The sequence below is a fragment of the Lithobates pipiens genome, unplaced genomic scaffold, assembly GCF_037356315.1.
Source record: "Lithobates pipiens isolate NorthernLeopardFrog02 unplaced genomic scaffold, aLitPip1_a1.2 Scaffold_13, whole genome shotgun sequence".
NCBI classification, from domain to species: domain Eukaryota; kingdom Metazoa; phylum Chordata; class Amphibia; order Anura; family Ranidae; genus Lithobates; species Lithobates pipiens.
The window spans coordinates 508,390,114-508,409,288 of NW_027507718.1; the positions used below are offsets into that span (position 1 = coordinate 508,390,114).

Consider the following 19,175-nt stretch of genomic DNA (forward strand, 5'->3'; position numbering starts at 1 on the left):
CACACTTTAAAATTGCGTCCGCTTGTGGAATGGCCACAAACTTTTACCCTTAAAAATCTCCATAGGCGACGTTTAAAAAAATTCTACAGTTTGCATGTTTTAATAGCTTGAGTAAGCACTTTTTGTAGTGTGAAACACGTCAGCTCCTGTTTGTATCGCTTTGCTGTGGCTTGTACAGTGTGATCCCGATTTAAAGAAACTTTCTTTGGAGTGCGGCTGTCCAGAGTTTTCTATTCATCTTCATTCGCTATATGCATTTGCCAACACCTGGGACTCATGCGTTTCTAGAGGAGAAGTTTTTGTTTTCGGCTGACCCCCCTTCTCTATCTGGATTTCTGGACTTGTGCGTATATCGGCGTGCAGTGGTTGGGGTGTGTTTAAAGTCTTTGCAATTTGACGTTGAGGAATATTATTCTGAAATAGATTTTTAGATGCAGCTTTTCACAGATTGGTGAATGTCTGCCCATCTTTACTTCTTAGACACTCTGACTCTCTAAGATGCGCTTTTTATACTCAATCTTGTTACTGACCTGTTACCGATTAACCAAATTCATTGCAAAATGTTCTTCCAGCTCAGCGGGGAGCATTGATAGTTAAAAAAAAAAAACTATTAGATAAACACCTGAATGACCGCAACATACAGGGATTTACAATGTAATACTGACATATAAATACACACATAGGTTGGACTTGTGTCTTTTATCAACCTCACCTACTTTGTAACTATGTAGCTCTTCCTTGTTGGTACCACTTGCCAGCTTTTTGGTTTACTGTCCCAACTTTTTTGAGATGTGTTGATGCCATCAATTTCCAAATTGCCTTCTTTTGTACCTTTTTAAAATGGTGAATTTTCTCAGTTTAAACCAGTGATTCTCAACCAGGGTTGCGTGTAACCCCCTAGAGTTCCTCCAGAGGTTGTAGGGGTTCCTTCAGCATTGGGCAATTTCTGCCTCTCAGATAAGTTCCCACCGACACCATTGATCTTTTTAGCTATCTGTAAAGGGGTAATTCTTCCCAATGATCACAAGTGTAAGGACCATTCTTCCCAATGACCATCACACTAATGTATCACAAGTTGTAGATTTCTAATTTTCAGCAGGGGTTCCCCGAGACTGGAGAACTATTCTGTGTTGAAAAGGTTGAGAAAGGCTGGTTTAAACATTTGATATGTTTTCCATTGTGAATAAAATATGGCTTTATGAGATTTGCAAATCATTGTATTCTGTTATTTGGATTTTACACAGCGTCCTAATTTTTTATTTATTTTTTGTAATTGAGGTTGCATATTATTGTATGTTCTAGGTCAGTGATGGCGAACCTTGGCACCCCAGATGTTTTGGAACTACATTTTCCATGATGCTCAACTACACTGCAGAGTGCATGAGCATCATAGGAAATGTAGTTCCAAAACATCTGGGGTGCCAAGGTTCGCCATCATTGTTCTAGGTTAACAGTTTGTAAAATAATTTGTCTGGGAAAAATCATTTTAGGATATAGGATTTGGTTTCATACTGATAAAAAAAAAAATTAGCAAAATTAAATTTTCATACAATAAAAATCTGAGAAGATAAGAATATTATATTACATTTTAATATTACATGTTATTGTTTAACACGCTAAGCTGTAACACATAAACACGTACAATAGTATACAAGTTTAAAATGTGTATATGATCTTGCTCTCGTAAGTCTGGGTTGCACTGGCATTTTACAGCACCCTTCTTATTGTGCTGCCATGCCAGGAGGGGATCACTGGCAAACAGGAGAGGGCTCACACTATGCTATAGTAGAGTAATAACTTAATAAATAACCAAAATAGGAGCTTAAAGTAGCCCCCCCCCAAAAAAAAAAAAATCACAACTACGATTCTAAGTCTTACACCATTTTATTATACTAGACATCACTAAATATCTACTGTATGTTATATTATAGAAAATATGATGTTACATAGTCAGGTTGCAAAAAGACACAAGCCCATCCAGTTCAACCACAAAAAAAAAAATAATAATAATATCATACAATCCCATATACCCAATTCTATACCCACAGTTGATCCAGAGGAAGGCGAAAAAACCCCAGCAGAGCATGATCCAATTTGCTAAAGCAGGTGAGAAAATTCCTTCCTGATCCCCCGAGAGGCAATCGGATTTTCCCGGATCAACTTTACCTATAAATGTTAGTACCCAGTTATATTATGTACACTTAGGAAATAATCCATGCCTTTCTTAAAGCAATCTACTGAGCTGGCCAGAACCACCTCTGCAGGGAGTCTATTCCACATTTTTAACAGCTCTTCCGTATTTGGAGATGAAATCTCTTTTCCTCTAGATGTAAAGAGTGCCCCCTTGTCCTCTTTGTTGACTGTAAAGTGAATAACTCAACACCAAGTTAACTATATGGACCCCTTATTTATTTGTACATGTTGATCATATCCCCCCTTAATCTCCTCTTCTCAATAGAGAATTAATTCAGTTCCTCTAATCTTTCCTCATAGCTGAGCTCCTCCATGCCTCTTATCAGTTTAGTTGCCCTTCTCTGCACTTTCTCCAGTTCCCTGATATCCTTTTTGAGAACTTGTGCCCAAAACTGAACTGCATATTACAGATGAGGTCTTACTATTGATTTGTACAGGCGGGCAAAATGATATCTCTCTCTCTAGAGTCCATACCTCAATACAAGAAAGGACTTTACTTGCTTTGGAAACCGCAGCTTGGCATTGCATGCTATTATTGAGCTTATTATCTACCAAAATACCCACATCCTTCTCCACTATGGATCCCCCCAGTTGTACTCCCCCTAGAATGTATGACGAATGCATATTCTTAGCCCCCAAGTGCATAACTTTACATTTATCAACATTAAACCTCATCTGCCACATAGTCGCCCAATTGGACAGAGCATTGAGGTCGGCTTGTAAATTGTATTCTCAAACATCCCAGACACCCCCCAATGATGCTTCTATAATCACAGCCACCTCAGAGTGGAAAACTATTTCCTCAAAGGGCATCAGAACCTGGTCTCTTAGAAGACTGCGATTTTGGAATAGTGCAAATATAAAACCATATGCAAAAGAACATAAAAATAAGTTAACATTAGTTTTGCTATAGATATAATACTAATAAGGAAGTTGCACTGACCACTTGTCTTTATTTATAGAAAAAGCAGAAGATATTTTGGGGGAATAAGGACAAGGAAATGAGTAACATTTTCCAATCATTGAAAGGTCTTTTCCATGTCTACATACCCGTACCTTTAGACGCACATTACATTCTGACTTTATATCTTCTTTGGGTTTACCAGACACGCTGGAATATGAGAGCCAACTTGGTTGGATATAAAAATAAATTGAATGTTTTTGGGTTCTCCTATAAAACTATAGTTGCTGGTAATTCTAAAGAAACGCATTCATAAAGAATGTTTTAAGATTTCGATGTACACAGCCGGTTTTTGCTTATTAATGTGTGAAATGTAGTCTCTCGCTTAACACTTTAGAATGTTGTAGAATATAAATGTCCTTAGTTTGAAGGCAATCCATTTTATTTTGAATGGGCTGCAAATGCACCACAGTGCAGCCAACATTGGTCACGCTTTATCGCACATTAATGCAACAATCTCAGTGGGCCCTAATTCTACATTTGCCAAAAGTTGGTTGGTAGGGTTTTCCTTGAGGGTTATGATGTTGGTGTACACATTTATATCTTAAAGTGATACTAAGCCCTCTGTTTAGTTTATTTTTTCAGAAGAGGAGGTCCACACATACCTATTATGTGTAGTCCTCTTCTTCTGAAAAGTCCCATGCCTCCTGTATCTAGGGGTCTCAAGGACGCTGTCCCCGGTTCCCCATTTATGGGTGTCTTTTTAGCTAGCTGTGTGCTGTGGAGACATCTGTGTATGCTCCCTGCCTGAGCCAAGCTGTGTGCGTCCATAGATGCACATCACACCAGCAGGCCATGCTCCTGCACCCTGCTCCCAACAGTTTGACTAGTGGCAGCAAGAGTCTACCAGTCCGCTCCCCTCTGTTTCTGTTGAGGATTCGGGAAGTTGAGGGAGTGGCGTAATGGATCCTGGACTAGGGGATAGTAAATGTACTGGGACTTTATTTTTTTAATACTGAATGCAATAGGGCAAGGTTCAGGTTTTCCTACAATTTTGCTTCGGTTACGGGGTTGGCAAGTTTATGTGGTAGTAGGCAAAGGTGGTTGTAGTCCCATTAGTACAGGCATAGGAAAAAGCAACAAAAAAAACTAAACATTGGTATGAAATGTCAATGTGCAATAATAGTTTGTTTTTCGGGACAAGTGACCAAGAAATCCACTTTCACCATCAGGTCAGAGGAGTACAAATACACAGCAATGTTATCAGTATATTTAATTTTTATATTTTTTCGGCCTCTTTTCTGTTATTTCTTCTACTTTGTGTTACCTTGTTTGGGATCCAACTTCTAATTTTTTGACTCTTAATCTGGCCTATTGTGTTCGAAATCTGCCACTTTAATGTCTTAGGAGCCATTTAGAAATTTGCTCCCAATACCAGAAAAAAACACCGGATTTCCCCACTACCATTTTGGGTTTTTTACCAATTTTTACCAATTTGCAGAGAGCCATGACATTGAAGTACAAATAACACCCATTCCGAGCACAAACAATTTTAGTTAAAATATCTATACCAAATACCAGCAGAAGTACAGAAATAAAGGAGTCATTCCAAAAACAATTAGGTTTCCATACCGGGGTTATCTTGCATAGAAAAACAAAATGGTACAGTGCGCCATACCATTGAGCTATACAGCCATCTTACATAGAAAAGTGCAAACAAATAAATGGCACACTACACCATATCACTGAACTATATAGCAAGATAAGGCATCCTAATACACAAAAAAAATCCACACAAATAACATATAACCACAAAGGAGTGGGGTTGTGCGACATAAAGCTAGCACTGGACCCAGTGCAGTAAGCGTAAAACAAGTTGGTGTAGAACTCTAAAAAAGAGAAGGCATAATAGAAAAACGATATCAAAAGATAAAGTATATAATTTTATGAAAAGTAGATATAGATACAAATAGATATAGATACTTTGCAGGAGTACAAAAAGGGATTCAGGGAGTTCTAACCCATGAGTGACCAACGAAGACTATAAGCAGAAGAAACTTATCTGGTTCCAGATTTATTGTGTAGTCTTGTATACTGTTGGTCCTGGTTAGGTTCTTCTACAAAGTAAAAGCATAATAAACCATACTAAATAAAATAAGTAGATATAGATACAGTACCCTCATTTTGCCTATGTAAAAAAGGGGGTTCAGGGAGTCATACCTAATTGGGGTAACCAACCAAGATTATAGGCAGAAGAAACTTCTCTGGTTCCAGGTCTATTGTATAGTCTTGCATACTGTTTTGGTCCTGGTTAGGTTGCCCAAATTGGTTCTTCTAAAAAAGTAAAAGCATAATATACACCAAAACTATATCAAATAAAATAAGTATCTATAGAGTACCCTACAATACCCTCACTTTGCAGATGTAAAAAAGTGGGTTCAGGGAGTCATAACTCGTTGGGGTTACCAATGGAGACTATAGGCAGAATAAACTTCTCTGGTTCCAGGTCTATTGTATTGTCTTGCATACCGTTGGTCCTGGTTAGGTTGCCCAACAGTACCCCCACTTTGCAGATGTAAAAAAGGGGTTCAGGGAGTCATAACTCATTGGGGTAACCAATGGAGACTATAGGCAGAAGAAACTTCTCTTGTTCCAGGTCTATTGTATTGTCTTGCATACTGTTGGTCCTGGTTAGGTTGCCCAACTTGGTTCTTCTAAAAAGTAAAAGCATAATAGAAAAACGATATCAAATTAAAAAAGTAGATATAGATACAATACCCTCACTTTGCAGATGTACAAAAAGGGGGTTCAGGGAGTCATAACTCATTGGGGTAACCAATGGAGACTATAGGCATAAGAAACTAATCTGTTTCCAGGTCTATTGTATTGTCTTGCATACTGTTGTTTTGGTCCTGGTTAGGTTGCCCAACTTGGTTCTTCTAAAAAGTAAAAGCATAATAGAAAAACGATATCAAATTAAAAAAGTAGATATAGATACAGTACCCTTACTTTGCAGATGTAAAAAGGGGTTCAGGGAGTCGTAACTCCTTGGGGTAACCAACCAAGACTATAGGCAGAAGAAACGTCTCTGGTTCCAGGTCTGTTTTTATCTTCTTGCATCCCATTGTTTTCGTCCTGGTCAGGTTGCCCAACTTGGTTCTTGAATTTCGTCTTTGACTGTGCTTCTGGTTTTGTATCTGACCTCTTTGTTTCAATCTCTAGTTGTCTCCTATTCTTTTGACAACACTTTTCTACTGGATAGATTCTTCCTTATTTATTTGTAATTTTTCACTGCTGAAGATTTCCATTTTCGGCAGGAGTGATTCCTCCATCTACCTTTAGGGCTGATTTTACATTACTGCATTTTGGATGCAGAGAAACCCTCATCCAATTCACATATCAGGAGATATTGACCGGCTCCCTATAGAGCCAGTTCACACCTCTGCGGTGCGGATTGAACAGGGGTCCTCTGCGTCTTCTGGTTTGTTTCAGGTCCGAATTAAGCCAAAAATTCAGGCTGAAATTTGACCTTTTATTTTTCTTTTTTTTAGCTGAACAAAAAAAAAAAAAAAAGATTCATCTATGGGCTGCTTTGATATAATAGTCTAAAGAAGTACGAGATCCAGTTATTATATGAAGTTTGTTACCATTTCGCAAGTGCAGATAATTTTAAGGCTTGACGTGTTGAGTATTTATGTACTCATCCTTTACTCTCTTCTTTTACTCTAATACAATAATCAGTTACAGTGTGGATAAACAATATAAAAGGATAAACAGTTTTTATCCTTTTGGGATAGAGATTTTCCATAATTAAATAAAAGCTGATCATTTTAATTACCCCTGCTAGTGTTTAATGGTTTGTCTCATCTCTGTAACTGCAAAGAGAACTTGTCTGTTAAAATACAGCAGACTTACTGGCTGGATCACAAGGGGAAATAAAAAAAAAATGCCTGAAAAAGAAAACAAAAGCAGCCACCACAGCTAAGAATTGGTTAGCTGCATTTTTTTATTTTTTTATTATTGAGCTGCATATGACGGGATGTTTTGGATTTTTCTTTTTTTTTTCATCCTCCGGCTTTAGTTTTTAGTTGTGAAACTGTATCGTGTCCTGTGTCACACTGACCTTTTGAACAAATCATTGAATTAATACGCTGACAAAACCACGTCGGATGTCTGCTCAGCTCTAAGCACCAGCTACAGTGCTGACCACATCTAAAGATGGGGGTGTGTGGTGCGGTGGTGGTTACGATATGAAGTAGTCGGGTCCTAGCACCCAGTCATAAGCCTTGCTCTTGTGTAGGAGTTGGTCTAATTATGGGGTTCTGTATTTGATGACCTGTGCTGGGCTGCTGTCACTTGCTGGGGACGCAGTCTGTTCTGGGCTGCTGCTGTTACTTGCTGGGGACCTAGTCTGTGCTGGGCTGCTGTCACTTGCTGGGGATGCAGTCTGTGCTGGGCTGCTGCTGTCACTTGCTGGGGATTCAGTCTGTGCTGGGCTGCTGCTGTCACTTGCTGGGGACCTAGTCTGTGCTGGGCTTCTGTCACTTGCTGGGGATGCAGTCTGTGCTGGGCTGCTGTCACTTGCTGGGGATGCAGTCTGTGCTGGGCTGCTGTCACTTGCTGGGGATGCAGTCTGTGCTGGGCTGCTGCTGTCACTTGCTGGGGATGCAGTCTGTGCTGGGCTGCTGCTGTCACTTGCTGGGGATTCAGTCTGTGCTGGGCTGCTGCTGTCACTTGCTGGGGACCTAGTCTGTGCTGGGCTGCTGTCACTTGCTGGGGATGCAGTCTGTGCTGGGCTGCTGTTGTCACTTGCTAGGGACCTAGTTTGTGCTGTGCTGCTGCTGTCACTTGCTGGGGAATCAGTATGTACTGCGCTGCTGTCACCTGCTGGGGATGCAGTCTGTGCTGGGCTGCTGTCACTTGCTGGGGAATCGGTATGTGCTGGGCTGCTGTTGTCACTTGCTGGGGACTTAGTTTGTGCTGGGCTGCTGTTGTCACTTGCTGGGGACTCAGTCTGTACTGCTGCTGGGGACTCAGTCTGTGCTGGGCTGTGGCTGTCACTTGCTGGGGACTCAATCTGTGCTGGGCTACTGCTGTCACTTGCTGGGGACTCAGTATGTGCTGGGCTGCTGCTGTCACTTGCTGGGGACCTAGTCTGTGCTGGGCTTCTGTCACTTGTTGGGGACGCTGTCTGTGCTGGGCTGCTGTTGTCACTTGCTGGGGACTCAATCTGTGCTGGGCTGCTGTCACTTGCTGGGGACTCAGTCTTTGCTGCTGTTAGTTGCTGGGGACTCATTCTTTGCTGGGCTGCTGTCACTTTCTGGGGACTCAGTCTGCGCTGGGCTACTGTCACTTGCTGGGGATTCAGTCTTTGCTGCTATCAGTTGCTGGGGACTCAGTCTGTGCTGTGCTGGGCTGTTGCTGTCACTTGCTGAGGACCTAGTCTGTGCTGCTGCTGTCATTTGCTGGGGACTCAGTTTATGCTGGGCTGCACCATTTTCTGCTCTATGTAGCCAATATGCCTTTTTTTCCACTCTTTACACAATTTCACAATGTGTAGCGCCCGTATAATACCCTCCTCCCTGATTTTGATTCAGGTGATTTAGTTAATTGGCACTGTTATTAATCCCTTTACTCACAATTCTTAATCTCTGCAAATCAGGCAGATGTCTGTTAAAGTGATTGTAAAGGATAACCTTTTGTTATTTTAAAAAAATAAGAAACATGTTTTACTTACCTGCTCTGTGTATTGGTTTTGCACAGAGCAGCCCTGATCCTCCGGCACTCCTGGCTCCTCCCCCCAGCTGAGTGCACCCCAGAGCAAGGCGCTTGGCCACCAGGCTCACTGCCAAGCTGGCTTTGTGTCCATACAGACGCACAGAGTGTGACTCGCTGAGCAGAGGAGTGGAGGATCGGGTAAGTAATGTCCCCTAGACCTAAACAAGCAATTAACCCTTGCAGTGAACAGCCCCACTGATTCAGGATCAACGGTTGTACAACAGATGAAGCAGACCTGTAAACAGTATGTTAAAAGCACTTGAGAAGTTGCTGTGTGGCTGGTTGAAAACGTGGGTCTTCCACTGGTTCAGCCACCACATTGGCTGGGCTGCCACTCATAACAGGCCAGTGAAACCCAAGTGGAACTTTATAAAGAAAAGGAACAGAGGGTGCAACAATTTACAGGGCATCCGGAAACTATTCACAGCGCTTCACTTTTTCCACATTTTGTTACTTTACAGCCTTATTTATGGATTCAATTCATTATTAACCTCAGAATTCTACAAACAATACCCCATAATGGCAACGTGAAAGAAATATGAAATCTTTGCAAATTTATAAAAAAAAAACATGTACATACAGTAAGTATTCACAGCCTTTGTTCAATACTTTGTTGAAGCACCTTTTGGCACCAATTGGAGCCTCAAGTCTTTTTGGGTATATTGCTAAAAGCTTGGCACACCTTAGTTTCTTCCATTCTTTGCAGGACCTCTCAAGCTCCATCAGGTGGACAGCCATTTTCAGATCTCACCAGAAATGTTCAAATCTGGGCTCTGGTTGGGCCACTAAGGGAGATTCACACCCATAGCCATTCCTTTGTTACCATGACTGTGTGCTTAGGGTCGTTGTCCTGTTGGAAGATGAAAGTACACCCCAGTCTGAGGTCCAGAGTGCTCTGGAGCAGGTTTTCATTGAGGATGTCTCTGTACATTGCTACATTTTTCTTTCCCTCGATCCTGACTTGTCTCCCAGTCCCTGCCGCCGAAAAACATTGCCACAGCATGATGTTGCCACCACCATGCTTCACTGTAGGAACGGTATTGGCCAGGTGATGAGTGATGCCTGTTTTCTCTAGATATAATGCTTGTTTCATCAGACCAGAGAATTTTGTTTCTCATGGCCTGATGGTCCTTCAGGTGCCATTTGGCGAACTACAGGCAGGCTGGATGTGCCTTTTACGGAGGAGTGGCTTCCATCTGGCCCCTCTACCATACAACCCTGATTGGTGGAGTGCTGTAGAGAGAGTTTTTCTTCTGGAAGGTTCTCCTCCACAGAGAAATGCAGGAGTTCCTGTCAGAGTGACCAGCGGGTTCTTTAGTCACCTCCCTGACTAAAGCCCTTCTCCCCCGATCGCTCAGTTTGGCCACACGGCCTGTTCTAGGAGTCCTGGTGGTTCCAAACTTCTTTCATGTAAGGATGATGGAGGCCACTGGTGCTCATTTGGGACCTTCAGTGCTGCAGAAATGTTTCTGTACCCTTCCCCAGATCTGTGCCTCCATACAGTCCTGTCTGAGGTCTACAGACAATTCCTTGGACTTCGTGGCTTGGTTTGTGCTCTGACATGCACTGTTAACTGCGGGACCTTATATAGACAAGTGTGTGCCTTTCCAAATCATGTCCAATTAACTGAATTTACCACAGGTGGACTTCAATCAAGTTGTAGAAACATCTCAATGGTGATCAGTGGAAACAGGAGGCACCTGAGCTCAATTCTGAGTGTCATGGCAAAGGCTGTGAATAATACTTGCAGTATGTACATGTGATTTTTTTTTTTTTTTTTTTTTGTCTTTTTTTTTTCTTTTCAATAAATTTTGCAAAGATTTCAATCAAACGTCTTTCAAGTTGTCACCAATGGGGTATTGTTTGTTTAAAATAATAAATTGTTGCAAAGGTAATGCGCTAGGCTGTTCCTTCCTTTTCTTTAAACAGTATGTTTAATTATAACTACAGGCAAGCCCTTTTTTTATTTTTTATTTTAGCTTTGGATAGAGTGGAGAGGGATTAGGGCCCCTGTCAGTTTTTATTGCAGTCTGTGCCCCCGTTAGGGAAATGCCCCTCTCTTATTTGTCCTGTTTTTACCATTATCATTGAAAGTGAAAGTAAAATAAAATACCACATTTTACGGTTGTCTCCAGAACAGAAATAGAGGGGAAATCTTCTAATTTGCGACACTGGTGACAACCAGGGGTTCTCCCATTACCTGTGACTTCCTGTTTTACCTATGAGGAAGAAAAAAGAGAAACGATCCGATGGTGCATCTGTCTGCTCCCATAGGCGATCAAAGAGTACATGCGCTTTGATCAACTCTATGTCCTTGGAGGACCGAAGCGACGTCATGACGTCACTTCCAGTCCAGGCTAAAAGTATGTATTTTTTTTTTTTTAAAGCAAAAGATTAAATAAATAATCTTTTGCTTTTAAAGGTTAAGAAGAGATCTGGGGTCTTTTTGACCCCCAGCTCCCTCCATAAAGATGACCTGTCATCCTTATTTCTATTACAAAAGATGTTTACATTTCTTGTAATAGGAATAAAAGTATAAAAAAAAACTAAAGGGGCAGTGTAAAAATAAAAGGTTACATAAATTAGGGAAAAAAAAATAAAATAATTTAAAGCATCCCGTCCCTCTGTGCTTGCGCGAATAGGCGAATGCATACGCAAGTCACACATATGTACATGTTTACATATGTAAACAGTGTTCAAACCACACATGCGAGGAAATGGCGCAAACTATAGAGTGGGAGCAATCATTGTAGCACTAGACCTCCTCCATATCTCTAAACAGATAACCCGTAAAGGTGTTTAAAGCTTTGCCTATGGAGATTTTTAAGCACAGTAGTTTGTCGCCATTCCATGAGGATGCGCAATTTTAAAGCATGACATTTTAGGTATCTTTTAAGTCGTCGTAACATCATCTCTCACATTTTACAAACACATTGGGGTAAATGTGTTTTTTTTTCTTTTTTTTTTTAACCACTTCAGCCCCGGAAGATTCTCCCCCTTAATGACCAGGCCATTTTTTGCGATACGGCACTGCGCCAGTTTAACTGACAAGATGCTGTACCCAAAAAAAATTGGCGTCCTTTATTTCCCACAAATAGAGCTTTCTTTTGCTGGTATTTGATCACCTCTGCAGTTTTTATTTTTTGCGCTATAAACAAAAAAAATACCAACAATTTTGAAAAAAGAAAACAATTTTTTACTGTACTTTTTGCTATAATAAATATCCAGGGGGAAAAAAATAAATAATCTTCATCGCAATAAGCGTATATTGATTGGTTTGAGCAAATGTTATAGTATCTACAAGTTTGTGGGGTTTTTTGGCATTTTTTTTTTATTACAATTTTTTTCTTTTACTAGTGATCAGTGACATTGCGGCGGAGAGATTGGACACTTTTGACACTTTTTTTTTTTGGGACCAGTGACATTTATACAGCGATCAGTGCTATAAAAATGCACTGATTACTGTATAAATGACACTGGCAGGGAAGGGGGTTAACATTATTGGTGATAAAGGGGTTAAGTGTTCCCTAGGGAGGTATTTCTAATTGTGAGAGGATGGGACTGACAGGGAGTAGAGAGAGATTGTTGTTCCTAATCATTAGGAACAGATGCACTCCCCTGTCAGAACGGGGATCTGTTTGTTTATATTGCTTTCTGAAGAGCGATTGTGGGTGGCCGGCAGACATCGCGGCTGCCAGGCCACACGCCCCCCAGCTCCCCCGCTGTGCAGGGCACCTGCTTTAGCTCTTCAAGAAGCCGATGTACCGGTTTGGCAATTTGTATGTTAGGAGATTGTGACCGGCTGTCTATGGAGCCGGTTCACACATCTCTGGGAGCGACTTATGGTCCATTTCAGGTCTGAATTCAGACCAAAATTCGGACTGAAATGGGTACTGAAACGGTGAATGGGGATGCATCGGACCCCTGCTGTGAGCCGCTCCATGCGGCAGTGTGAACCCAGCCTAAAAGTTTGCTTTATTTAAAAACATAAGGGTTAGTTTACTAAAGGCAAATAGACTGAGCGCTTTGCAAGCGTAGTTGCTCCAAAGCTTAGTAAATGAGGTAATGCTTTGCTACGAAAAGCCAATCACATTGTTTTTCTCCTCTGTGAATGCAATAAAAGCAGCAAAAAAAGGGTAAAAAAAAAAAATGTAATACTATAAATAAAAAAATAAATTAAATCTTTTTTAAGGCACCTCCTGCACACACTCCATATAAAATGCGGAGCATAGGACAAAGACATGTATGTAAGCATCAGTTATGCCACACTTTTGAGGTATCATTGCAAATGTCAAAATGAGAGCAATAATTCTAGGTCCGTATACTGTAAAAGATTTTGAAGTGTTCAACGCGGAGAATTTGGGGTAGAATAGTTTTTTGCGGTTCCACTGGTATGCACAGTTTTAAATCTTGACATGTTTGGTATCTTTTTAAATTGACGCAACCCACAATTTTAAATTGAACCAAAACATTGGGTATTCTATTGCGTCCATGTGCATTAACATTTATTTTAGTTTATTTCTCCTGATAATATGCATTTGATAAATAGCTGTGCAAATATCGTGCTATGTAAAAAATTGTAACTATCATAATTTTATTCTCTAGGTTCTCTGTTTTCAGAAAATATATACTCTTTGGGGTGGGGGGGGAGTTACAGTAATTGCTAGCAAACAATACATATTTTAACGTGTGCAAAAAAATTTAATAATTACCCCGTAGGCCAGTAAAGGGAATACAATCTATTATCTGTACTTATAAACATCTGCAAGCACGCTCTATAAACTTGTTGTGTATACCTTTTAAAATTCTTCCCAAGTTGCGATCTTCTTGCTATATTTTGTAGCTGCTGATGCTATACATGTGCATGCTCATTTTATCATAGTTGTACCATAAATCCCAATTTGCCTTGGGTGGCTTAATCTGGATTTGTTTTTCTATTCATTAGCGGAGTTTACTTGATGTTCGTTTACGATAGCAGTGACGGGAAAATCCGAGGGAGCAGGATGAAAAAAAATTGTGTTTTTCATTCAAAAATCAGATGTTAAAAGCCAACAAAATCTTTTGAGCTACATCTGAATGTTCTGAGAATCTTCGTAACAATTTTACTAAGACTTTCCCTAAGAATTAGCATTTGAAATTCTATCCATCTATTGTCCGCTATAATGTGCAGCCCCTAGATTGCATGAGGGTTCTCAAAGTCCCTTACTTTCTGAAGGCCTCTTTGGTCTGCACATGCACAGAATGGGAAGCAGGGTTGAGGAAAGGAAACAAAATTCATAAGGGCCCTGGCTTCAACAATATAGAGGGACAATAGGCCAACATAGAAAAGCACAGTAAGCTCCATCATAAACGCTGTAGAGCAGCCATTTTCAACCAGGGTTCCTCCAGAGATTGCTAGGGGTTCCTTGAGCTATGAAGGCTGGTTACTTGAGTGGTGGTGCCTGCATGTTTCCGGGACCAACATCACTTGGCAAAGTAAGCGGTATGACATCAGTGAACTTTTTGGCTAACTGTAATGCCCGTACACATGAACGGATTTTCCGTGGAAAAAACTTGGAAGGTTTTTCCGACGGAATTCCGCTCAAGCTTGGTTTGCATATACACGATCACACAAAAGTTCTCTGAACTTTTGACCGTCAAGAATGTGGTGACGTACAACACTAAGACGAGCCGAGAAAATGAAGTTCAATGCTTCAGAGCATGCTTCGAATTGTTTCTGAGCATGCTTAGGAATTTTGCGCGTCGGAATTGGTACAGATGATTGGAATTTCCGATCGGAATCTTTTGCTGGCAGAAATTCGGCCAACAAAAGTCCGATGGGCATGCTTAGGAATTTTGCACGTCAGAATTGGTACAGATGATTGGAATTTCCGATCGGAATCTTTTGCTGGTAGAAATTCGGCCAGCAAAAGTCCGATGGAGCATACATACGGTCACATTTTCCAACCAAAAGCTCTCATCTGTCTTTTGCTGGTGGAATTTCCAATCGTGTCTACGGGGCATAAGGGGGCATTCTTTCCACTTGCGATCAATATAATATTTTTTCCACTGACCTGCACTAGCAGGGGCTCCCTAAGACCTTGATTATTTCAAGGGCTCCTCAGGGGTAAAAAAAAGTTTGAGAATTGCTTGCTTCTATTTTTATTTTTTTACCTGCGGTAGTGAACAAAAAAAAAAACACACAAAAAAGTGCACTTAAGGGTGTGTCTCTAGTCCACCTTCCAAAAAAATAGGACTCGCAAGAGTCTAACGGGGCAAGGCACAACTTGATCCACCTAGCCAAAAGGCCTGGCGGACCCCTCTGCTGAGTACTAGGCGATGGGCTCTGCCAAGGAGAAACCCCCGTCCCGGTTCAGGAACCTAATGGCCACACATCCTCCCCCTAGAATGGCTGGTGTAGAGAGTGATTGGTGAGCATTATTTTATCTTTATGAATGGGGTTTTGACTTTGTATGCCGGCGATGTGTTAGTAAATATATCCTCTTTAAGTCTTTGCAACTATATTGTGCAGCTTGTAGCATCAATTTTCAATAATAGTAAGGCTTGGTTCACACTGCTGAGACCCGAAAGTCGCACAACTTAAGGTGTGACTTTGTCAGGCAACTTCATGGCGACTTGAGTACTACTTTGATAGAAGTATAGAATAGAAGGCAGAAAGAAGTTGCCTTGAAGTAGTACAAGAACCTTTTATAAAGTCGGAGTGACTTCGGTAGTGCTAATTAAAGTGGTTGTAAACCCTCCCCCACAACTTTGTCCCATGTAAATCCGCATAAAAAAACCCTAATGAACACTGCTTGTAAATATCTCCTTTACTTGCTTAGTATTGTTGTAATCCTTTTTGTTCTTTAGAATGATGTCACTGAGCATGCCCAGATATCCCCTGATTTACGGTACACTGTCTATGTGCTTATCTATCTGTTATCAGAACTTCCTACGGCACACCACTGATATCCCAGGAGGCTGCAGAATCATTCAGAGCTTCCTCCTGCACACCATGTGACCTCACATGCAGTGTAAACCTGGCCATTACTGCAGTCTTATCAGTTGAAGCTGATAAGACTGACAAAGGGAAGCAGGGTTGCCATAGAAACGTTGGATTGAGAAGGAGGCTTGGTTAACAGTACAGGAAGTGCTCAATGTAAGGGCAGTGTTCTTACACAAAGTGTCCACCTATCGGATAGTGTCCGGGCCGTACTGTGCAGGCGCAGCGCTTGCGCTGTACGGGGGACAAGGAGAAGCCAAACTTCTCAGAAGAAGAACGGCGCCTGCGCACTCAGTCCAGGTTGAAGCCCCACTATCCAAGTGGACGTAGGGTTGTTCATAGTAACAGGGCCCCTCGTGGGCTTGCTTCGCTCGCCATGCTTCGGGCACGGCCTCGGTTCACTCTGCTCTTTTATATTCTAACTCTATATCCACTTGGATGGTGGGGCTTGAACCTAGTCACAGTACGCAGGCGGTGTTTATCTTCAGAGATTTTCGGCTTCTTCTTGTACCCCGTACTGCGCAAGCGCAGTACAGGGGGGACAGTATCTCATAGGACAGCAGAAATACACTCCACTGTGGACTCAGAAAACAATACTTAAGATGGCGCTGCCTAACCCCTGGAAACAAGTTTTTTAAAGTTTCTTTAAACAGTAAGTAATATGCGATTTGGGCTGGATTACAATGGCTATAGTCTGATAATTACTTATTATAATGGACTAAATGAAAAGAAGCATCGGAGTGGGAGAGTTTACTTCCTCTTTAAGACAGCTCTCATTGACTAACATGGGATTTCACCTGGGACGTGACTTGGGTTCTCATAAGTCAGATCTCAAGTCACGGTGGTAGTGTGAACTGAGCCGTGAACCGTAAATTACCAGTGGACAGCAACTTTATCCAAAAAAAAAAAAAACTTGTTGTTAACCCCTTAACACCCCTTAAGTGGGCTTCTCTATGATGTAGCCATTGTGATTGGCTCTCACCTGATTGGGAGCCCCTCCTATAGGCTTGCTATCAGAAGCTATATCTGAGATCCATCAGTGACTGCTCAGTCTCAGGCCATCCTGGATGCATTTGTGTGGCAGATGGGCCTTAAAGCGCACTTTCTCTTTCAGTCATTGAAGGACAAAGCCAGATCAGGAGACCATTTGGTTATTATGCCACCTGTATGAATAGAATGTTAGGTACAAGCAAAAAATTTGAATGATCCCTACTGGTGGCCAAAGCATGTCCATCTGCAACACACAATTTGCTGTAACTAGTTTGTTGTATCTGTTTTCCTTAAATAATAATACATTTTTTTTTTTTTAAATGTCACAAGGTGCATGTTACTCAGATTTTGATAATAGGTTCCCTCCAGCTTCGGTCCCAGTGCCGTGCCACTGTGATGGCTGGAATCTGTTTGCAGAGAGTTCGGCTGATTGGCTGCCTCCAAATACTCATCCATTGGGTGTCACTGTTGCGCACTATTCTACCCTGGTGCTGAGTAAAGGCGCCACAAGTAATGGAATTGCAGGAGCCCAAAACCATGGTTGGGTTAATATATAAGGGGGCTGCTCATTAAAAGTACTTTATTTATTGCAGGTTATGGAAGAGTATTAGAAATTGTCTTGATGTAGAATATAGTATTGTTGTGTGCTTATAAGGAAAGGAATGTTTGGCACTCAGGTTGACATCCAAAATAGTATTCCTTTATTAAATACCTGTGCAAAGCTGTAAAACGGCCTACGTGTTTCGGACGTTAGCCATGACTAAGGACTAATGTCTGAAACGCGTAGGATGTTTAACAATATTATTTTGGATGTCATCCTGAGTGCCAACCATCCCTTTCCTTATTCTGGTACGTTGGAGGTGTCAGAAGCCTTCAAGGTCTGAGCACCGGGCGGAGCTTTTATGTGGGACGGTTGCAGTACTTATACACTTGTTTTCCTCTGTTGTGTGTTTATGTATTACGATGTCTTTATTTTCTTCTTATAATTGTAATTGGTAGAGGAAGCCATATTTCTCATGACAAAAAAACTTCTGCTTCTTGTGTATTAGTGCTACACAATGGTGCATTAGTAATCCTCTTATCAGCGGGTCCTAATGTGTTTGTTTTTTTTTCCCTGCAGACGCGTAGTTTCCTTACAGAGTTTATCAACTACATCAAGGTAAGTGACTGGTTTCTGGTGTTTTTACCAATTTTTTTATTTTTTAATACTTTTTTGGGGATATCACAGGAAAATATAACATAGTCCGGCACAGCAACGGTGTTGATATAAAGGCCTAATAAAATGATCCAGGGTAAATTAATGTTGGTTAAAGACAGAGTTCTATACAAATATGTTTTATAAAGCAGCTTCCAGAGGAAGCAGGGGGATGTGGATGGAAAACCCCACAGGGGTTGTCACTGGTCCAAGGGGGTCTGTACTTGGCCAAGATAGTCAGTGTAAAAGCTGATAAGAACAAATAACAGTATAAGCTTATAACTAGGAGCACTAGGTTGGTGTTGCAATCAGGGGTTGGGCTCAAAGACCACTTGCTATAACAGTAGCAGGGCTTTTACCAACCAGCAGGATAGGTATCCAGACGGTCACCCTCGTGGATGACACCGGCTCATCTGAGGTGCGGGGTCTATGTAATAATCGGTGTTCACCTGATAGGGGAGATGGAGTTAGCTGCATGTTAGTACCAGGTCGCGGCCCTCAGAACCACCCCACCAGGAGGTGAGCAAGCCAGAGTCCAGACGTGGATATAGCAGGTAAGCATCAAACAGAAGTGTAGTCAGTAAGCAAGCCAAAAGGTCAGTAATGAGTAGTTGCAGGTTGGGGTCAGGGAGAAACGTAGTCTAGCAACAAGCCAAGGGTCAGTAACAAGTGTTAGCAAAGATAGGAATGGCAGCAGGGAAGACAGAGTGAGATATTGGCTGGAGAGAGCACAATAATCTGGCAAACAGTGCAGAGAAATACAGTGGATATAAAAAAATCCACACATCCATGTTAGAATGTCAGGCTTCTTTGATGTAAAAAAATTTGAAAATATAAACCATTTCAGAACTTTTTCCAACTTTTAATGTGACCTATAAACTGTACAACTCAGTTGAACCACAATCTGAATTTTTTTAGGTGGAGGGAAGTAAAAATAAAAAAATAATAATAAGGTTGTATAAGTGTGCACACCCTTCAACTAATACTTTGTTGAAGCACCTTTTGATTTTTATTAGAGCACTCAGTCTTTTTGGGTATGAGTCTATCAGCATGGCATATCTTGACTTGCCAATATTTGCCCACTCTTCTTTGCAAAAACACTCCAAATCTGTGGTATTGCGAGGGCATCTCCTATG

General features: G+C 41.3%; 1 protein-coding gene across 1 annotated transcript in view; it reads left to right on the top strand.

Annotated features, from left to right (window-relative positions):
• DDRGK1 (DDRGK domain containing 1) overlaps positions 1-19,175 on the top strand; it is a 141,416-nt gene that overhangs the window by 106,202 nt on the left and 16,039 nt on the right. Inside the window, exon 6 of the mRNA XM_077478043.1 lies at positions 17,965-18,003. Within this exon, the coding sequence (XP_077334169.1) occupies positions 17,965-18,003 (39 nt within the window). The remainder of the gene's footprint in view (positions 1-17,964; positions 18,004-19,175) is intronic.